Below are 22,860 nucleotides of genomic sequence, written 5' to 3'. Positions count from 1 at the left end.
TTTGGTACTTACCGGTTAATCCACAGGGGACACTGGAGCTCAAGACACTGGGGTATAGACGGTGGATGAGAAGAGCCTGGCACTTTAAATAATCTAAAAGTGTGACTGGCTCCTCCCCCTCTATGCCCCATTAGCCTCAGTTAAGAAACTGACCCCGAGAGGAGACGGAGAACAGACAGGAAGATAAGGAGAAGTAGAACAACACTCTGCAGGTAACGCAGGCAGTCACACCTAACAAACAACAACTACATCCAATTCTGTTGCAGAATATTCCAACGGGAAATACTTCAAGCAGGTAAGCAGCACTGGGTAGGCATCCAGTGTCGCCTGTGGAATCAGAGAAATAGATTTACCGGTAAGTACCAAAATCCTGATTTCTCCTTCATACACTGGAGCTCAAGACACTGGGAACGTCCACAAGCTTCCTTCCCAGTGGGAAAAATGCTGAGAAACCTGCAACACACTGTTGCTAAAACTAGACTCAAAAGCCGCAAAGGTATCTAACCTGTAAACACAGACAAAGGTGTGTAGAGAAGTCCACATAACAGCACCACAGAGCTGAGACGCATAAGCACCTCTGCACACAGACCAAGAAGTACCCACGGAGTGCGTAGAATGCGCCAAAATGGATACAGGCGGGGGCTGAGCATTGGCAACATAAGCCTGCTGAATAGCCAGACGGATCCACCTGGCCAAAGTCTGTTTCGAAGCAGACCAACCCATCCTGACTGCATCATAGATAACGAAAAGAATGTCAGATATGCGTAAGCCTGCTGTACGGGGCACATAGAGACTTAGAGCCCTCACCAAATCCAGGGAGTGCGAAGCCCCTGAAGAATCGGAACAACAATTGGCTGACTGATGTGGAAAGCCGATACCACTTTCGGCAAAAAGGAAGGGAGAGTACGAAGCTCCGACCGATCTTCATGAAATACAAGATAAGGAGAACATCAAGATAGAGCCCCCAGCTAGAACATGCACCTAGACGAAGCCAGGGCCAACAAAAGGACCAGTTGCCAGGTGAAAAACTTCAAATCCACCTCATCAGGGTTCAAACACTGCCGACTGAAGAAAGGAGAACATGAGGTTGAGATCCTATGGAGAAGTAGGTGGAACAAAGGGAGGCTGGACTCGAAGCACCCCTTATGGAAAAAGTTTGAATCTCTGGAAGAAGGGCCAAGCGACTCTGATAAAAAAAATAAAATATAAGACCAAAACCTGCACCTACAGAGAGCCCAAGCAAAGTCCAGCATCTAGACCCCTTTGAATGAAAAGGAGGAGACGAGGTAAAGAGAAGTAGGTGGAAGAACCATGCTCCTCACACCAGGCCACATAGGATTTCCAAATCCAGTGGTAATGGGCAGATGTAAGCGGCTTCCGAGCTCTGATCATAGTAGGAATCACGGTCCATGGAATACCATGTCTTTTTTTTTTTCAAACTTTCTTTATTCATCAGAGCATAGAAAAACATATCACAAATTAAACTTATATTACATATAATATATATATATATTGATATATATATATATCAATCAATCATACAATAACAATTTATATACATAGAATCTCTTCCCTGGACGTGGTCTGCTGGGTCCCCTTCTCCCCTCTCCCACAAAAATAGGATCAGATGTCTCTCTAACATCAACCCGAAGAATTAAAAACAATCGGAGGGTCATTAAGCAATATACGAGTTTCATACCATGAAGTGTATCGAAAACAATTGAAAATTTGCTGTTTAATAGATGTTTATAGACTTGCTATCTACCCCTCCCATAATTGGAAAAAATAAGTTGTTTTAACCTCTTTTTGTAAGGTGGATTCTAACCAATCCATCCGAAAGACATGTAACAATTTATCCATAAATAGTGAAATCGATGGAGGGAATGGGTTAATCCACATTTGGAGTACAGTTTTACGGGCCACTGCAGAGATTATCATCAACAATTTCTTACTTTCAGGTGGAGCTTGAACATCAGGTGGTAAAATGCCCATTATTGCCCATTCTGCCGAAAGGGGTAAATAGTTAACCAGGCAAGAAGAGGCATATCTATTGACTGACGACCAAAACTATCGTGTCAGGGGACATTCCCACGTAAAATGAACAAAATTTGCCTCCACAGCCCCAGATTTAGGACAATTGCTAGTGTCCGACGCTCCCATCACAAACCTGCGATGGGGGAAACATAGCCATTTTGGTAAATATTATAAAACATTTCCCTATACATACTTGCTGAGAGTATAGATTGAGAATAGGAAAGTGAATTCAATATTTTAGCCATAGATAAATGAGGGAATAACTTTGACCAAGAAGAGAGACCTGTGGTTATTTTTCATGGTCCATTGGAGAATGAAGAATCTTATAGTGTAGGGATATCGTCCCTCCTCCCCCCATAGGGCGAGCCAATAAAAAAAATCTAGAGAGTTAGACCAGTCTGAAGGTGAGAACACCCTAATTACTGACCTTACATAATGTTGAGCTTGATGGACCACCCAAGAGTGAGATTGAGGTAGATTATATTTAGTGGTAATGTCAGCCACCCGCAACGGCGCGCAAGTCTCCATGTCAACCAGCTTGCGGACCCACAAGATCCCCTTTCTTTCCCAAGAACCAAAGGGCACCGAAGCAGCGCCATTTTTAAATTCGGGATTAAGTATTAATGGGAGAAATAAATAATAATAACTATTGAGGTTTCTCTGTTTTCGTGTAAAATGTCATACTCGCCAAACTGAAATTAAAAGATAATTGCTAGTAACTTCTTCTGGTAATTCCTCTTTGTGAAGATGCAAAAGCGCTAATTCATAGCAATGAGGAGTAAATGATTGATCTAAAACCGAATCCATATAATGATCTGTTTTATGTAGCCATTCTCTAATATATCTCCAAATCCCAGCATGGCTATAGAGTTTAAGGTTAGGCAAGTTCACTCCCCATTATTTCGGGTCTGTTGAAGTTTCAGTAGTCCTATACGTGGATGATTGGACTTCCATATAAATGTCCTGAAACTTTTATAAATTAGCTTCTCATCCGTCGCAGTCAATAAAATAGGTAACATTTGTAAGGGAAATAATTGTTTAGGGAAAGAAATCATCTTCAGCAGATGAATTCTACCAAGGTATGATAATAAAAGATGTTTCCATCTAGATAACTCCCCTATCACTTTATCAATTAGGGGTCTCAATATGAGACCATACAGATCTTCAATGTGTCTAGGTAGCTCAATTCCTAAGTATTTAAGGGATCTTTTAGCCCAAATAATAGGGTAAGAGTCTCCCCAAACCCAAATATAAGGACTCTGATTTATCAGGATTAATTTTAAAACCTGATATTTTAGCGTAAAGTGCCATTTTGTCTAAAAGTTTAGGCAAGGTAATCTCTGGATTCGAGATATATAAAAGAGTAGGTAATCCGCAAATGCCTGAAGTTTCAGCTCCTGGGTACCTACTTTAATTCCTTGAAATTCAGTCCAAGATTGTAATAATCGCAATAGCGGATCTAAAGCTATACTAAAGAGTAAGGGCGACATTGGGCAGCCCTGTCTAGTACCTCTGGTCATAGTTATCGGGGAGCTACACACCCCATTAACAATAAGATTAGTTGTTGGAGAATCATATAAAAATTCAACAAAATTTGAATGGAAGTCCAAATTCCCTTCTCTCAAATATTTTAAACAGGTGAGTCCATGAGACTGAGTCAAACGCTTTCTCCACGTCCAAATTCAAAAGCATGGACGGGGGAGAGTCGCCCACCCCAAAATGTGATATAATTGCCGCCAAAGCTCTTCTAATTCCTTTAACAGAAAATCTACCTCGAGTAATTCAGAGTTGATGATTAGTGAGAATTTGAGGTAAAAGAAGCTGAACTCTGTTTGCCATTATTTTTATCAACATTTTTAAATCTTGATTGAGAAGTCTTATTGGTCTGTAGGAAGTAACCAATTCTGGATCATGGGAAGGTTTAGGTAAAACAAATAGTATGTGCCTTATTAAAATTCGGGTATTGAGTATGGCCAGATAATATATTTTGAAAGAGCTGTGTCAAGAATGGAGTTATTTGTGGGCGTAACATTTTATAGTATTCCCCTGAGAACCCAACGGGGCCAGGTGTTTTGTGATTTTTAAGATTAGTGATAACTGCCAAAACCTCCTCAGTTATTTCTCGGGTCAATTCTTCTTTTTGGGAAGAAGAGAGCCTAAGCAGCAATGCTTCATCCAGTATATCATCATGTAGCTCAGGGAAATCTGGAATAGCAGTATATAGCTGTTCGTAATATTTCTGGAATATAGATACTGTCACAGAGGCAGGGGCGTGTCTATAATGTTTGCAGGGTGTGCGGGGAACACGGGCCCCTTGGTCCAGGGGGGCCCCGCACAGTACACCCTGCACCCATAATGTTACTTACCTCTCCGGAGTCCCACGTCGGCGCGGGGGTCTGGCGCTGTAAAACGACTGGAAAATGACCGCGGCGGCCATTTTCCCATCGTTTGTGCAAGATCTGTGCATACACTGTAGACTCTGAGCACACTGTAGCGCCCAGAGTCTATAACTCCGGCGCTGGCCGCGCACAGCTCAGTGCGCTGCCGGCCACTGGGCGGGGAGGAGGGGGCCCGTGTCGGAGACTGCACACGGGCCCCCTCCTCTCTAGAAACACCCCTGCTCAGAGGTACCAATGACTCTGGTTTGAGTACAGGGGCCACGTATCGCCTTTATAGAACATTTGGGGCATTCCAATTTATAGAAAGGGGGGCCCTAGACTGCACACCCTGAATATATATATATATTACATATACATATACATACATACACAATTTGGCCATGTTTGCCAAAAGACAACCCGATCTATTTCCCCATCTATAAAATGTATTCTTAGTATAGTCATGTTGGGTTCACGTGCTAGCCAATAAGAAACTCTCCAGTAACCGACGGTGGTTATTATAGAGTGTAAAATTAACATCTGATGGGTCAGTCACATAACACTCATATGCCTCATTCATTGCCTTATGGAAATTATCGTATTTTGTACGATTTTCTCATTTCTTCCCAGCCACATAGGCCATTATATGACCTCTCAAGCACTGCTTAAGAAGTTTCCCACAATAAGGATGAATCTTCCCAATGTTCTAGGTTATCATCTACAAATTTGTTCCACTTAGTTGTAAGAAATTGTTTGAATTCATCTGATTGTACCAAATAAGATGGAAATCTCCAAAATCTAAAAGACCATCCTGGGGATCTAGTTTTGATATTTAAAGAAACAGGGGCATTATCCGATATCATAATACTATGGATATCAGGAGATACTGTTGAGGGGACCAAGTGATCCGCCACCATTAGATAATCAATCCTAGAAAAGGATCTATGTACTCGAGAATGAAAAGAATAAGTTTTATCCGTAGGATTAAATAATCTCCAAACATCGCATAGGCCATGAATCGAAGTTAATAATCCAATCCCACCAGTATATAAAGGGAGAGGAGGTGAGGAAGAAAGACCAGATCTATCTAACGTCTCATTTGCCACACTATTAAAATCTCCTCCCACCATCAGATTTGGGGTAGGTCTCCTCAAAAGCAAGTTAGACATTTTACGAAAAAAATCCATATTAGGGGAGTTCGGGGCATATACAGGTTGGGTCTCCAAAATCCAAAATGCTTGGGACCAGGGATATTTTGGATATCGGAATATTCCCTATCTTGGAATATTTGCATACTATAATGAAATACCTTGGTAATAGGACCCAAATATACACACAAAATTAATTTATGTGTTATATACACACCTTATACACACAGCCTGCAGATAATTTTATACAATATTTTTAATAATTTTGTGGCTCAAACAAAGTTTGTGTACAGAAATTATATTCATTTATGTTTCATATACACCCTATACACACAGCCTGTAGGTCATTTTATACATTATTTTTTCATAATTTGTGCCTTAGACAAAGTTTGTGTACATTGAACCATCAAAAATCAAAGGTTTGATTATCTCAGTCATGCCAAAAATATTCCGTATTTTGGAATATTCCGTATTTCGGAATATTTGGATATGGGAGACTCAACCTGTATATTAAGCAAGGTATAAGGATCTCCCCTTATCTTAACAGCTAAGAGCAAGTATCTACCCTCGGGGTCTTATTCTGTGCTCAAAATAGAATAATCTAAATATTTATTAAACAGAATAGCAACGCCTCATTTTTTTTGAGGTATAGAAAGAAGACATACAATCTCCAATCCAGGACTCATGTAAAGTCCCCTTTTCAGAATTCACCCAGTGTGTCTCTTGCAAAAAAACATCAGAGTCTAAGCGTCTAAGATGGGCCGCTACCAGTTTCCTTTTAACCGAAGAGTTTAAGCCCCGAACATTCCACGAGACTACTCATACATTATCTTGCATCTGAGAGAGAGGTTCAGATTGTTCATTATTTAAATTCGTCATCTAATTTAAAAAAAGAGCTTTGATATCAAGAAACATAATTAGTATCCAGCTCCCCTCCCATCCCAGCCAGTGGGAAGGGCAATTTTCAAAAATAAAAAATAAAATCAAAAGAACCCAACTGACCACGTCCAGCAATCACATATAATATAAAAAAAAGGATATGATTGAAAAAACATATAATTCTAATAAGTGTAAAATTTGTAATCACATGCTTTGAAAAACTTCTTTTTCCAACATTTTCCACCAAAAACCGTGAAGTAGTATGTGTAAAATAACATTCTTCAAAAACCAACATTGATATATAAAATACCAAAACAGGAGAGAATAGAGCCCAAAAATGTGGCCATCTTCTATCCTGACATATCAACCAATAATAGAAATATAAAGAAACAAAACATACAATATACACGATATATAGTCCCTCTATATCATAGTATAATTTATACCTTTATAATAAATCAAGTAACATACCCAGATGAGGAAGCAGTGAAAATAGACATTGAGCGTACATAATTTTGGGCTTGTTTAGGATCATCAAATATATCTGTAGTGCCCTCATTTGTGATTTTCAATTTTGCAGGAAATAGCAATGCGAATTAAACATGGTTATCATATAATATTTTACAAGTAGGTGAGAATTCTTTAAGTCTTTGGGATACATTAGCTGAGAAATCCTGAAAGATCAGGATGGAATTACCATCTACGGTCAGAGAATTTTGGCGACGATAGAATCTGAGAATTAGCGTTCCCGCTAGGCTGTTTTAGCGGGGCGCGGCGTCCTGCCCTCCTTCTGGAGGGCAAAAAGCACCTGAGGACAAAAAGCGCCCTGCCCTCACAGCCTGTGGGTGCCGTCTTCACCCGCGGGACGCAGTGTCCCGTGGGTGAAAAAATGTGCGGTGACCTGGTCACCGCCGGAGAATAGACGCTGGGCGCATGCGCCCGGCATCTATTCTCCCTTTCTGCAGCGCTTGGGGGCTGCCCGGCATGTCTGTAAGTGCCGGGCACGCCCCCAAGTATGACAAAAAGGGGACGCGTCTATTTTTCATGACCACGCCCCCTTTTCGGACGTACACATGGTTGCCCTCTCTAGCTCCGGCGCCCTGCCTGCCGCCGGAGCTAGAGTGAACACTAAAAGAATCAATTCTTTGTCCCTATAATTGAAATATTTAGCAATTACAGGACGTGGGCATGAACCTTTAGCCGATCTCTCAGGTCCCAATCTATGTGCCCTTTCAATTATCATGGGGTTTGTTGATAATGTAATGCCAAGGGCCACAGTTAGTGAATGTTGCAAATACTCTAATAAATGTTGCCTTTTAACAGATTCAGGGATCCCTATAAATCTAAGATTGTTACGGTGATTCCTATTTTCTAGATCATCGATTTTGTCAATCAGAGATCTGACAGCATCACCTTGAGATTTGGAGGAGGATTGCAGGGATATTAAAGTATCTTCCACGTCACTCATGCGTTGTTCCACCGCATCGAGGCGTTTGGAATGTGAATCCAATTGAGAAACCACATTAGTAATAGTGTCACGAAAATCTTTAAATTGTTGCTCCATTATGGGTTTAATAACGAACAACATCTCCTGAGCTGCCGCCATTGCCAACGGAGCAGCTAACACAATAGAGGATTGTGTATCTCCTATAGGGGATAAAGGGGGGGGGTGTCTGGAGAGGTCATTGGTGAATTCGGGGAAGAAGAGGATGCTGAAGACTTTGAAGACTTGGATCGTGTCATTTTTGGTTGAGAGGAATTCGCCTTAGTAGATTCTCAAGTCATAGTATAATATTTGTACATAACCTGTAAAAACACATTTAGTATGCAGATATTTGAGGGGCATCAATATATAGAAACCCAATTTACATTAGGACAAAACCAATTACAGCAGGTAATTGTAACTAAAAAAAAAAAAAAAAAAACACATATGGTGAATTGAGATATGTTACAGAATTACTTTCTGGTATATATTTTAAGCAAACAGCACCTTCACCACTAGATGGCAGCGATAGATCAAAAATATAGGACACTGAAATTTTTGTCCCAGACCAGATCAGAGTCACTTTTCAACAAAAAGCAGCAAAAAAATACCATGTCTTCTTAAGATGTTGGTCTCAACAGCCACATCGTCAAACATAGCCAATGCAAGTCTGGATACACAAATAAACCTTGCTGAAGAAGATCCAACCGCAGCCGAAGTGGCCATGAATCGTATGCCAGAAGGAGGAGGAGATCAGAGTACCAGGCCCAATGGGGCCAAACTGGCGCCAACACAGTGACCATCGTGGACTCACGCTTGATGCACTTGAGTACTCGTGGAAGGAGTGGAAAAGGAGGGAACAGGTACAAAAGGTTGTACAGCCAAGGCATCTGCCCCGACAACCTCTGTGTCCCTGGTCCATGAGCAGTAAAGAGGCAGTTGATGATTGTTCTTGGTGGCCATGAGTTCCATCTGCAACCTTCCTCAACGGCGTATCAACTGCAAGAAGATTTCGGGATGTAGAACTTATTCCTCAGGTTGAAGGTCATGATGGCGAAGATAATCCGCTTCCCAGTTGTCCATCCGTGGGACGAAGACTGCGTAGATGGCCTTTATGTGTCTTTCTGCCCACTGTAAGATGCAGCTGGGCAACCCCAGCAACAGGGGAGCTGCCGCTAACAGTGCGTTGTAAACAACAATCAATCAGTTCAAGAACATTGATCGGCAAGAGAGATTCCTGACTAGACCAACGCCCCTGGAATTGGTTGTCCAGGACCACAGCTCCCCATTCTCGAAGACTGGTGGCTGATCCCGCCCCCTACACCCATGACATCATTATCATGCCTAGCGTGCAGCGTTGCCTGCACCGCTGCCTGCTCCGGTAAGTAGAGCCCTGGACGCTGAGGCAGCTCTGCAGTAGTGCTAGCCACATGCAGGTACTGTTACATTAAGGTGTCAGCGCCTGCTGCATCTGTTCTGTGGTTCTGTATCTACACTTTTCAAATGGAGCATTGCTGACTGTACTACACTACCTCACCCATCACAGAGCATCGCAGTGACCAACATATATTGCAGAGAACATCACAGTGACTGACATATCGTACAGAGAGCATCGCAGCAACAGGCATATCATACAGAAAGCATCGCAGTGAACGACATATACGGAGCAGTGGCGCAACTAGGTATTTGAAGGCCAATAACAAAAGTTTGCAAGGACCCCTATGTACCAGCCAATGGTGAAAAATTTATAAAACACGTGTAACTTTGACAATGAAGATGGGCCCCACTCTGATCTAGGCCCCAAAACAGCTGCACCCCTTGCACCTATAGTAGTTACACCCATGATACATAGAGCATTGGACTGACTGACATATCATAAAGAGCAACTGATATCGTACAGAGAGCATGGCAGTGACTGACATATCATACAGAGACACTGTAATCCTGGCAAGAGATTTAACATAGATGTCGAAATACCGACGCCGGAACGCCTAGAGGACGCTGGACCAATCGTCCTCTGCCAGGGGTGAGTATACACTTAGCTGGGGATGGGGTCGTTAGGTTTAGGGACCCCCGTGGGGATATAGGGCTAGGCACCCCCCCGAGGAAGGTTAGGGTTAGGCACTAGGGGGGGAGGTTAGGGTTAGGCACTAGTGGGGGAGGTTAGGGTTAGGCACCCCCGGGAGGGTTAGGTTTAGGGTGCGGGGAGGGGGGGGGGTTCAAGTTCAGGCACTAACGGGGAGAGGTTAGGGTTAGGCACTAGGGGGGGAGGTTAGGGTTAGGCACCCCTAAGTGAGGGTAAGGGTTGGGGGGGGGGGGTTGAGGGATAAGATACTTGCTTGTGCTGTCTGGATTTTCACCCATCGGGCTGCCGGCGTCGGGATTTGAACTGCCGGGCTAACATCCGGCGGTCATACATACTGACGAAAATACATTGGACGGGTACCCTGAATATTGACTCTGGAACTTCAGGTTTTGTGTGGGAGTCATTCGCTAATATGTGTAGAAAGGAAAAAGACAGATGTCCGATAAGGGTGACCTGTGCCATGCCTACTACTACAAATCATTATGCTTAATCTGCAATTTTATATCAATGCTAATCCTAAATACCTAGAACACTAAGTGAATATGTGTGCGACTACGATGCAACTAAGACGTTAAATTTGAGAAAAACTACCAAACTACGGTAATCGTTACCAATGGCGGAGTGCCCAAGTAGTGCAATGCTTCTTGTGAAAAACTGTTAGCTGTATGAGGACACATCTGTAGTTGCCTTGTACAAACAAAACAAAATAATATTCAGAATAAATGTCAATAATAAGTATGTCAAAATTACCTCTGGTGGAAATTGAAGAAGCCCTGTGAGGAGGTTGAGTCTCCCCCTGTGAGGCATTCCTATAATCACATCTGTCACACCGCTGGAAGAACACATTCTGAGCATCTCATGGAAGAAACCCATCATGCTCTCTGCTCCCTCTCCTCCATACCGCTTTACAGTGGAAAATTTGGTAGCCAGAAAACGATCTAATTCCTGTGCAAAGTAAGATCAACATGTATGTAAACATTTTACAATATCTTAATTCTTAAAGGATCTAAGAAACATCAATACATTGCTATTTAAATTTATATTCAAGATGTCATTCCTTTTTCATCTCTCACTAAGGCTACACTTGTGAATTATTTCTTCCTTGAAACAGCCGAAGGATAAAACAAACATCCATACTAAGGGACAAGATAAAAACAAAGTCATGTATACTGAAAGCAAGCACACTTAGGGCCAGATGCATAGCGCATGCAAGCGGGACGATGGTCGGCCAGTGCGCACGTGAGCCCCGGAGCGAGTGAGAACTTCACCCACTCCGGGGCTCGCTACAAAAAAGGGTGGCTGTCGATGTTGATCGACAGCTCGCCCCATTTTGTAGGCGGGGAGGGGGGGGTGGCTGGACAAGCGGAGACGTTCCCGAAGGAACGCCTGCTGTTTGTGGGCGGCCCTACTGACATAATTCGTGATGTCAGTAGTGGACTTCCTGCTCTATTAGAGCAGGAAGTTCACTCAGGCTTGCGGGAACCAAGACCCTATCACAAGGGTCTCGCCGCAAGCCCGATGGTCGCGATAATCTCGACCATCGCCAGGCTGCTCGCAAAAGCTATTGGTGGTCATCCACAGCCATGCGTGCGGCCTGGACGTGGATTTTTTTTTTTTTTAAATCCGCCCCGATTCAGAGCGAGCGCTCGCAAATAGCAAGCGCCACTGAATCAGGCCCTTAGTACGATCATAGAGGACGGCCAGAAGAGCTATTGGGTCCTGGAACTTTCTGGGCCACCAGCAGTAGGGTACATGGTCACGCCATCTTACTTCTTGCACATGAATGAGCACAAATCAATTTATCTACCTCACTCTAGGCACTCTCACACTAACCTAAATAACCAACAAAATTCTGTTTTAATTTAATGCTAAATCTATAGGGTAGAAAACAGCACATTACAAGAAAAATGTTTTAAACCTACAGTGGCTTGCAAAAACAGATTTCTCTGTATTACAAATTAAACTTAAGACAGAACGTTCCAGACAGTGGCCCTCATTCAGAGCCACTCGCTAGCGGCAGTACGCTCGTTCCGAGCGATGTTCGCACATCTGCGCATGCGTACGGTTTTTAGTACGCATGCGCAAACCAGTCAGTGCGGTCGAAAATCGTTGGTACGCAATATAGCGAGGGCCTGCTATTTTGAGTGACAGAATGAGGCGTATGTGGGTGGTAACAGGGGAAGGTGCTTGAAAACGGGGAGTGGAGATCCGAACGCAGGCGTGCTTAAAGGTCAAAACGGGCGTTTTAAGGGAGTGCATAATTAATACAGCAGCGTCATTGACCACGTCACTTGTTTTTTTTTAACTCAGAACTGCTCGCAAAATAGCGGTTGAAAACACCAACCACAAGAATAGCGAGCAGTTCATACGCTGTACGATGTACTCGATTAATCTAATAAATAGCGGACATGACGTATGGTGTGTGCGGCCAGGGGGCGTTTTTATCAAATAAACGAGCGTATGTTTTGCTCGCTCGTTCAGACTTAGAGGTGGGAACAGACTGCAATTTGCGAACGGATCATTTGAATAGCCACCCCTTGTTTTTGAACGAACGACCACAAATAGCGAACGGCTCTGAATCAGGCCCAGTATCTTTATTGCGAACTAATAGGCTCTTTGACTCATTTTTCAAACTCCATATTATTATCATTATGTGTCTGCAGATTTAATAAATAAATAAAATAAGTATTCAACCACAATGCTGTGCAAGCTCCCAGTTTACACAGATAAATATATATTACCTTAACAACTGGCTTTCAATTAGCCTCTACCTGTGCATTATTAAAAAGGTCAGCTTTTACGGATAATAGACCCTCTAAGTCAAATAACAACGGTCATACTGTGAATTGAAGGAAATCTGTGAAACTGAAGACCAAAGAGTATTCTAAGAAAATTAAAGGATACCTTGGGGTATAGGCGATGGCGGAGAAATCGGGCACCTCAGAGTTAAAGTTTGCAGCCTCCCAGGATGCACTGGGGTCCCTCTCCTATACCCCGCCCCGAGCCAAGGCATCTCAGTTACGTAACAAGCCATAGGCCGGAGGGGGAGAAGAAAGATCTGGAACACACAAGAATCACATTCTCACCAGAAGGAGACGGAAAAACCGGTGACCAAATCAAAGCCCATCTGCAGTACAGGTGCAACAGGGTGGGAGTCCTGTGGAACCCTATGGACTTCGTAGAAATAGAGATAACAAGGGTAAGTTCTTACCATATCTCATATTTTCTACTTCAGGGTCCATAGGGTATCCACAGGATACCTTGGGGATGTCCCAAAGCAGTATTCCTTTAAAGGTGGGGACACTCCTGTGCAGAAAAGAGAATCCGTCGCCCGAAGGAAGCATCCCGAGAGGCGAAGGTATCAAATGCATAATACCTCACAAAAGGTATGGACAGAAGACCACGTGGCCGTCTTTCAAAGCTGAACAGCAAAGGCACCACCTTAGGTAGGAAAGCAGGGCGAGTGCGAAGCACCGTCCTATCCCTATGAAAAATCAGAAAGGGAAGGCGACACGAGAGCCACCAAATCTGACACCCCTTCTGGCCGAAGCAATGGCCAGAAGAAACACAGTCTTAGCTGTAAGCCATTTTAAATCCACTGAGCCCAGTGGTTGAGATAGCGGTCCTTGGAGAGCCCTCAGGACCACAGCCAAATCCCAAGGAGCCACTTGTGGAACAAAGAGAGGCTGAATGCGAAGTACACCTTGCATAAAGGTGAGGACATCAGGAAGAGTAGCAAACCTACGCTGAAACCACACTGACAGGGCAGAAACTTGCAACTTCAGGGAAGCAAGGCGAAGACCGTGATCTAAGCCTGCCTGTAGGAAAGCCAAAACCCTGGATATTCTAAACACCTGAGGATCATAGCCTCTAGGACGACACTATTCAAAGAAAGTATGCCACACTCTGTGGTAAATTCTTGCAGAAGCAGACTTCCGAGCTCTGAGCATTGTGTTAACTACAGAGCTGGAAAAACCCCTGGACCTTAAGAGGGCTGTCTAACAGTCATGCCGTCAAAGACAGACGACCCAGGTCCGGGTAATGGCAAGGAGATAACAGGTCTGGACGTTGAGGCAACAGCCTCGGAGTGTCTATGGAGAGACTCCGAAGATCTGAGTACCAGTGAAGTCTGGGCCACGCTGGAGCCATCAACAGGAGCGTGCCTCCTTCTTGCTTGAATTTTCGAATCACTCGAGGAAGAAGGGAGAACGAAGGGAAGAGGTACGCAAACTGGAAGGTCCACTGGACCGACAGAGCATCTACCAGAAGAGCCTCCGTGTCTCTTGCTCTTGACCTGTACACAGGCAGCTTGTTGTTGTGTCGGGAGGCCATGAGGTCTATCTCGGGAAGGCCCCACTTGTTCACCAGGAATTGAAACACCTCCTGGTGAAAAGACCATTCCCCTGGATGCACGTCTTGACGGCTGAAAAAATCTGCTTCCCAGTTGAGGACTCCTGGTATGAATACTGCCGAGATGGCAGGGAGATTGCCCTCTGCACCAGCCAGAATGTGGGACACCTCTGTCAGTGCCACCTGACTTCGGGTTCCTCCTTGGCGGTTTATGTAAGCCACTGTGGTGGCGTTGTCCGACTGTACCTGCACGAGTTTTCCGTGGAGAACATGTCTTGCCTGCTGGAGAGCTCTGAATACTGCCCGAAATTCCAAGATGTTTATTGGAAGCGCAGATTCTGCCGGTGTCCACCTTCCCTGGAACAAGTGTGGACCTGTCACTGCTCCCCAGCCTCGGAGACTGGCGGCCATTGTCAGAAGGACCCGGTTCGCAACCCGAAAGGGGCGCCCGCTGTTCAGATGAGCCGTCTGTAGCCACCAGGCCAGAGACAGACGTACCTCCGGAGAAAGCACCATTGTCTGTGTCTTTATCCGATGGTGCAACCCATTCCATCTGGAGAGGATCAATTTCTGCAGAGGTCTGTTCCACCATGTCGAACATAGACACCATGGAGCCCAGTAACCTCATCGTTGAGTGAACAGACACTCGGCGACTCTGAAGGCAACTGCGTACCCTTGTCTGTAATGCAGAGATCTTTTCCTCCATCACAAAGATCCTCTGATGTTGGGAGTCCAACAGGGCTCCGAGGTGGGGCATCCTCTGTGAGGGAACCAGGAAGGACTTCTTCCAGTTTATCAACCAGCCGTGATTCTGCAACACAGATATTGTCAGTTGCAGATGGCCCTGAAGTATCTCTGGAGACCCTGCTAACAACAGAAGGTATTCCAGATAGGGTAACAAGTGGACCCCTGCATCCGTAGGTGGGCCGCCATGACTGCCATAACTTTGGTAAATACTCGAGGCGCAGTGGCCAGACCAAAGGGCAGTGCCTGGAATTGGAAATGTCGATTGAGCACTGCAAACAGGAGGAATTGCTTGTGTTCGAAGATAATAGGGATATGCAGATAGGCATCTTGCATGTCCAACGACACCATAAAATCCCCAGGCTCCATTGCCAATATAATGGAACGCAGGGTCTCCATCTTGAACCGAGGAACCCTCAAGGACTTGTTGAGGGACTTGAGGTTGAGGATGGGCCGATAGGACCCATTGGGTTTCTGAACCAGAAAGAGATTGGAGTAATATCTCGTTCCCCTCTGGGGTAACGGAACAGGCACTATAACTCCAGTCTGGAGCATAGAGTGCAACACTTTCTGGAGTTCCAGGGCCTTGTCTTGATCTGACTGAAGGCCTGTGGTGAAAAACCGTCTGGGAGGCCTTCAGCGGAAGGAGGTGGCGTACCCCCGAGAGACCACTTCTCTTACCCAAGTGTCTGTGGTAGTCAGATACCAGCACTGGGTGAACTGAAGTCGGCCTCCCACTCTGGGGTCCCCCAAGGGGAGGCTCATCCAGTCAGGCTGAAGGCTTATCGTCCGACTTGGGAGTAGCACGTCTTGTACTCCAAGCCTGCTTCTTTGGCTTGGCAGATTTCCTGGCCCCTGACTGTCTTGGAAAGGACTGTATTTTGGACCTATAGGGCCGAAAGGACGAAGTACCAGGCCCTGATGGGACTGCAGCCGATGGCAGACACGCAGATTTAGCTGCTGCCGGCATGGCTACAATTTTGTCCAGATCAGGGCCAAACAGGACCTGTCCATTAAAGGGCAAGCATTCCAATCCCTTCTTGGAATCTGCATCCGCTTTCCAAGAGCGCAACCACAGGGAGCAGTGAACCGCTACTGCCGCCGAGGAGATTCTGGAAGTGAGGAGACCTATATCTAAGGCTACCTCATTAATGTACGTGGCTGAGTCTCTGAGATTGCCCACTAACTCCACCTATTCAGCTGAAGAGTCAGTGTCCAGAGACGCCTCCAAGTTATCTGCCCAGCGCTCCATGGCTCTGGCCACCCAGCACACGGCCATAGCCGGTCTGAAAGCCCCTCCAGCAAGGGAATAAATGGATTTTAAGCATATTTCCACCTTGCGATCCGTAACATCCTTCAAGGAGGACAGAGGGCATGGGCAATGTTGCACTCCTCACTAGGCGTGTAACATGAGAATCCACCTGTGGAGTAGTTTCCCATTTGGAAAAATTATAATCCGCAAAGGGGTATGCAAAGGCCAAGTGTTTTTGAGGCTGGAAACGCTTGCCCGGATTTTTCCACGCCTCCTCCAAGTGTTCAACTAACTGACCAGATAGAGGAAATACAGTGGCATCTCCCTTAATATCCTTAAAGAAGGCGTATTTGGATTTAGCCACCGGGGGATACTCATCCTCAATAACCAAGGCCGCACGGACTGCCCGTATAAGCCCAGGTGTATATATTTTAGATTTAGACTCCGCCTCCTTAGCACAAAGGGGCTCTTGGTCTGAAAAGTCAATAATCTCACCATCATCAGACGTCATGTCATCATCATCATCATCATCATCATACTGAGCTGTCTGAGATACTAAAGGCCACTTAGAAGGCCGCAATGGTGACTCCCCCTGTATAACGTCCGTCAGGCGCTGTACCGTGTTGGACAATGAATTCACCCACACAGGCTCCTGCGAGACCTGGGGGGGCGAAACCGGGAGACACTGAGGTACCATCAACTGCCTGGGGAACCCCTGCATAGGTGATGAGACCACCGCCTGCTGCGATAACCCCATCTGGGGAAACGTAGGGGGCGTCGCCAAATGGCCCACAAGGGTTGTAAGTGCCTTAGCAAAAGAAGCCCGGGGCGGTTCCTGCACAGGTGCAGTGACAGAAATCAGGCGTGATTAAGCATAACATGCCCTACGTAATCCCTCAGCGTTCCCATCTCCCTCCGCTAACTGTACATTGCATGTGGTACATTGTAGCTGAAGAAGATATTCTTGTTCACTCCCAGACATGATGAGTGCAAACGGAGTGTATGTGACTCCCCACACAGAAAAATACTTTTATTGTGAGGTAATGAATACCCTGCAACACCGCACCGCTAGGGCTTTAGCAGAGAAAGAACAGGGATAGTAAAATGGCTGACAGTCAGAAGTGAAAAGTACAGTCAGACAGCGCTAGCATATAGTCACATACAATGCAGAAATAAATCACCTGCACTACAAGCTCTATGATCAATTTCGCAGACCCAGAGCCTGGTAGGAAACAGTGCAGCATACTCTGACCTTATCGGAGGAGAGATATGCGGGGGACCCCGGACCGCGATGCCCCCAGTATCAAACTCCAACAGCGTTTGTCACTTCTTTAAAAATGGCCGCAGAGGAGCTGAGAGGAGGCGGGCCCGGGGGAGGAGCGCTGACACAACCAGTCAGACCGCTGTGGACAGACACTGTGCAGCGGGGGAGGCACCGGCTGTGAGACAGGGAAGGTGCGCTCCCCTGGCATGCTATTAACCCCTGGGACTCTGGAGCATTACCACACTGCTGCAGCCCGCTGTCCCTGGTGGTCTAGTGGAAGGCGCAGGATCAGTACCTTGCTCCACGCACAGCCTGTCCCTAGGGAGCCCCCTGCTTGAGGACAATAATGACTGTGAATAGGCGGGAACCCTCTGCGGTACCCCGCTGCTTACCTGAACCCCCATGAATCCAGCCACAGTCAGGGATATTCCGAGGACACCGCTAGCTGGAACCCCAGACACCCACCAGCATCCCCGGATCAGTACCGGCGTTCTAGTCCGGCGGGGTGAAGGAGCGACAGAATAGACGTCATGATGACTGTCTATGCTGGCCAGCTCATCTTGTGCAGCAAAGTTGCCTTGAAATAACTTCAGGAGCTGTTAACAGCCCCCCTCTGAATACGGTGATCCGACTCCGAGCCAGGCACCTATGAAACTGAGATGCCTTGACTTGGCGGCGGGGTATAGGAGAGCGACCCCAGAGCATCCTGGGAGGCTGAAAACTTTAACTCTGAGGTGCCTGATGTCTCCGCCATCGCCTATACCCCAAGGAATCCTGTGGATACCCTATGGACACTGAAGTAGAAACTTGAACTTTTTGTCCCCAATTCAAAACCAAAAATCATCCCAACAGTGAAATATGGGGCTGGCAGCATCATATTGTATGGATACTTTTCCTCAGAGGGGACTGGGCACAGTGTCAAAATTGAAGGATCGATGGATGGTGTAAAATATAAAGAGATACTGTACGAAAAAATGCTTCAGTCTGCTGGAAACTAAAGTTTGGGAAAAAGTTCACCTTTCAGACAAACCCAAGCATAAAACCAAAGCAAAACTGGCATGGTTGAACAACAAAAAGATGAATGTTCTACAATGGGCAAGTCAGAGTCCAGATCTCAATCCAATTAAGAATCTCTGACATAATTGAAACTTACAGTCCACAAGCGTCATGCAAGCAATCTGAACAACCTGGCACAAATCTACAAGGGAGAATGGGTAAACATCACTCCCAAACGGTCTGCAAACCTGGTAGAAAATTAGGGTGAAAGTGGTTATTGCAGCAAGAGAGGTTTCAACAAAGGGGTTTGTTATGTAATGCCAACAGTCGGGATCCCAGCAGTCAGAATCCCGACGCTGGGATCCCGACAGGGTTAACATACTGCCACTTGTTGGTCAGTATGCTAACCCTCTCCCTACCCTTCCCTCTTTGGTGCCTAACCCTAACCTCCTCCCCTAGTGCCTGAACCTAACCTCCCCCACCCCGATGCCTAACCCTTACCCTCCCCCCATAGTTCCTAACCCTCCCCCTAGTGCCTAAACCTAACTCCTCTATACTTAACAGTCGATATTCTGGAGCCAGGAACCCGACTGCTGTCGGGCATCCGGCACCAGGATATAGTCCGTCGGCATGCCGACTACATTCCCTACAAAGTGCTAGTTAGCAGGTATTGAATACTTATGCAAGCAGCATTTTTCAGTTATTTATTTTTATTTTTTTAGATCTGCAGGTAAATAATGAATTGTGATTTTGAACATTTACTTTAAGAGCCTTCTGGTCCACAATAAAATACTGTTTGGAACAATCTATGCAAGAGTAATTTGTAAAAGAGACAAATGTTTTTAGGGGACTGAATAATTTTGCAAACCATTGTATATTTAAAAATATGGGGGATTATTTAATAGGCTCTGAGATTCCGAAATCGACGTGATTCCAACGAGTTTGCTGCTAAATTTAAAGCAGCAATCAGTTATAAGGTAAAACCAGTCTTATAACTGATTACCGCTTTAAATTAGTGACAAACTCACCGAAATCACGCCAACTCGGTAATCTCAGAACCTATTACATAACCTCCACATCATGTTACATAACATGGTTTCCTGTGAAAGATAAGATAATTTGGCATGATAATTTACTTTTTCCAGGTCACACAAATACCGGCTTTACCTGACATTCCAGCATAAGTTTGGCCAAATGTTTTCTCTCTTCTGTGGAAAATGTTTCTTGTTTCAACTGTTCAAATCTTTTAGAAAACCATTCCTGTTCTTCTAAGGTTTGTAACGGACTTGTTTCAATGGAAATCTTTCCACAGTATATGTGATCCAGGTAGGCCAAGACCTCTTCAAGTGTTGCTTCCTCCTTTCCAATACTAATTAACCCTGTTCATGGATATTACAATTAAATCTTAAAAGTTTCAAATGTGAGAGACTCTCCAGCACTTTTCAGTCAATGTTCTACTACAGTACAGGGATTGGAACGTCATAATAAAACGAACAAATAGACTTTAGCAATAACTCCAAGAAAGCACCCATTTCCACACAATTCTTAATCAGTCATTGGAGCCATTGCCCGTTGCAAATAATCCCAAAAGTGCGCAAGTTGGGGAAAGTGGGTGGTATATTATTATGCACAGATTATAGACATACCTCCAAATATTCAACTTGTTTGGATTGAGACACAGTCACACACTCATTTGGAGACATAATGTTGGGCATATAGAAAAATGTAGTAGTGCCTATTTCAACTTCAATAAAAGGTAAATACTCTCCAACTCACATAAATATAACAAATTTATTAAACACAAAACACATTTATTAATAAAACATGAAATAAAAACATTCACCAAATAATTTAGGAAAATAGGATCAATCACGGCCGTGCAATAAATCAATATATCCCCTCAATCTCGATATCAAATATCCTCCTAATAATAGCCCATCAGCTAAGATGATATGTATCACTTAAAAACCTCAGTGGGTCTGCTGGTGGCAATCAGAGTATACAGTGCTGATGTGCTAATTACTTAATATATGTGGATCACGTTGTTAAGAGAGATTTGAGGGGTATCACGGCTCTCTCCTAGACCGCTCTGCATTGAGATTAAGGGGACTAGAACATGTTCCAAGTAGTTTTAGAGGGTGTGAAAGATATAGAAGTCTCTGTATGTGTGAAGCACATTGGATACATGTGATGGGAACACTTTATCCAGAAGGCCTAAATGAAACAATAGATCTTGAATTCCTGTAGATATTGTGGTAAATTCTGATGTGCTTTAGGTTCTGTCATGTTGTTCTCCTCCACCTATGTTTCTTGTTCCAGTTTTAGGGCCATATTCAATTTGAGGCGATAAGTCCAAGGTCGGACTTTACGCCATCATCGCCATTTTGCAGGGGATAAAGTATCGGACGCATGCCCGCTTATCCCCGTATTCAATTAGGAATCGGCGAAAACGGGACCCGGCGGAAAGGTAAGTATCGAAAAGTCCTGTCAGTTTTTTGGTCAAATCATGCTGTCACCCCCCAAAATACGGTCTGACATGGGGGATCACTATGGGTACCCCCGATTTGGCCTGCTGAAGGTAATTGGAGTTTTTAAACAGCAGCGACAGGTGCATAAATGTGTCTTTGAAGAAGTGGTGAAGAATAGCATTTAGCTTTATTTTAAAAAAAAAATAACTAGTCCCTTCAAATTTGGGGTACATGAAAATGGGTGTAAGCATAATTTAAAGTCCCTAAAATGATTTTTAATCCACCTTCCGCAACCACCCGCATTCTAGAAAACACCTGCCGCATACTTGGGAACCCCTCCAGAGTCAATTTCACTAGTTTAGAAGTTTGTCCCCAATTTTTTTAGGGACAGTTGTTTCATATCGAGTCATGTGACCATCATTGCATGATTGCCCTTGTCCAATAGAGGTATCCATTGACTACATATCCCAGAATCCCATCGTGGATGGGTTATATTGTGGATCAGGTGATCGTGCATCTGATCGTGTGATATGGACATCTAATCAGACTGGCAATTTCTGCCTACCTCACCCTGTCAGGTCACATTGTGAATCACGTGACCACTGACTGTGGATTGGCCGCTACATGTCCGCGTGATTCAGATACGTGACCAGAGTAGCGGACACCACCAATCGTATTGATGGGATTATACAAATTTATAGAGGAAGGTAAACTATATGTAATCATCCTTTCTCTCTTCCACTTTAGGTATAACAAAATACTGGTCATCTTTTATTAATATTCTGATGGGTAGACTATATTATATCTGCCTTTATTTACATCATGTGACCGGACACCGGAATGCAGGAAGTGCTGTTATTTAGACAATAAACAAACAAAAATCAACTAATTTCCTTTTTTTCTTTTATAGTATTATAAATAGGTCTGCCTCCTGACTATAATTATTTGTTTAGATGCATATTTATGTTATTGAAAGTTTGATATTATTTATTTGTCAGCATATGGTATTTTTTATTGAGATTGAGTGCCAATTAGCCGCCTCATTTACAGGGGTTTAAAAGCACCATTTTAGACACTTACTAGACACCTTTGATAAAGCTGCACTTAGTTGCAGCAAAATGCATTAGGACTACACAGGGACCATCATTGTCATTGTGGACTTATCAGAACATTGAATCCATTTGGCCTGAACCAACTTTTGGGTCTATTAGGACTTTAATCAGGAGGATTTCAACATCTACAGTAACACTGGGACTTTTGTTTTCCAAGGATACCGCACAGTCTGAGGACCCATTCATCTGATTTGTTTCATCACATTTCTAAAGGGACATACCTCTAGCGGCACCCAGGACTTACAATCAGTGGAAATCAATCCAGTTGACACCCCTGTGTCCCCCATTTATGCTGTATGTGAACAGGCCCAATACAACATTTGAGGTTGTGGGTGAGATTTCATGTTTTTATATGCCACATTCAAACTGTGATCATTTTTATATCTTGACAATATCAAGTGTATTGTGAATTTTTCATTTTTACTATTCTGCTTCTTGAATGTATGACACCATATGCTATTTATCTATATATGTCATTAAATTGTTTAGCACTATTACCCTTTTTTCTATATGAAATAGGCGCTACTAACTTTTTTTATATGCTATGCTAGGCAATATTTTTTGCCTTAAAGAGGAATTGGTTATAGTGAGTAGCCTGTTAACAATATTTGATCACTGATTGGGTGCGAGAAAATACCATTTGCTATCATGATGGACATGTCTACA

At 44.3% G+C, this 22,860-nt stretch overlaps 1 protein-coding gene across 1 annotated transcript in view; it reads right to left on the bottom strand.

The window, feature by feature from the left end:
• Positions 1-22,860, bottom strand: part of DHTKD1 (dehydrogenase E1 and transketolase domain containing 1) — an 89,792-nt gene that overhangs the window by 55,152 nt on the left and 11,780 nt on the right. The window contains exons 3-4 of the mRNA XM_088468765.1: positions 19,782-19,993; positions 10,759-10,953 (exon numbers count right to left, since the gene is read on the bottom strand). Coding sequence (XP_088324891.1) covers positions 10,759-10,953; positions 19,782-19,993 — 407 coding nt within the window. The remainder of the gene's footprint in view (positions 1-10,758; positions 10,954-19,781; positions 19,994-22,860) is intronic.

Source organism: Taudactylus pleione, unplaced genomic scaffold, assembly GCF_031769625.1.
Source record: "Taudactylus pleione unplaced genomic scaffold, aTauple2 ptg000086l, whole genome shotgun sequence".
Classification (NCBI taxonomy): domain Eukaryota; kingdom Metazoa; phylum Chordata; class Amphibia; order Anura; family Myobatrachidae; genus Taudactylus; species Taudactylus pleione.
This window is presented reverse-complemented; position numbering and strand designations above follow the sequence as displayed.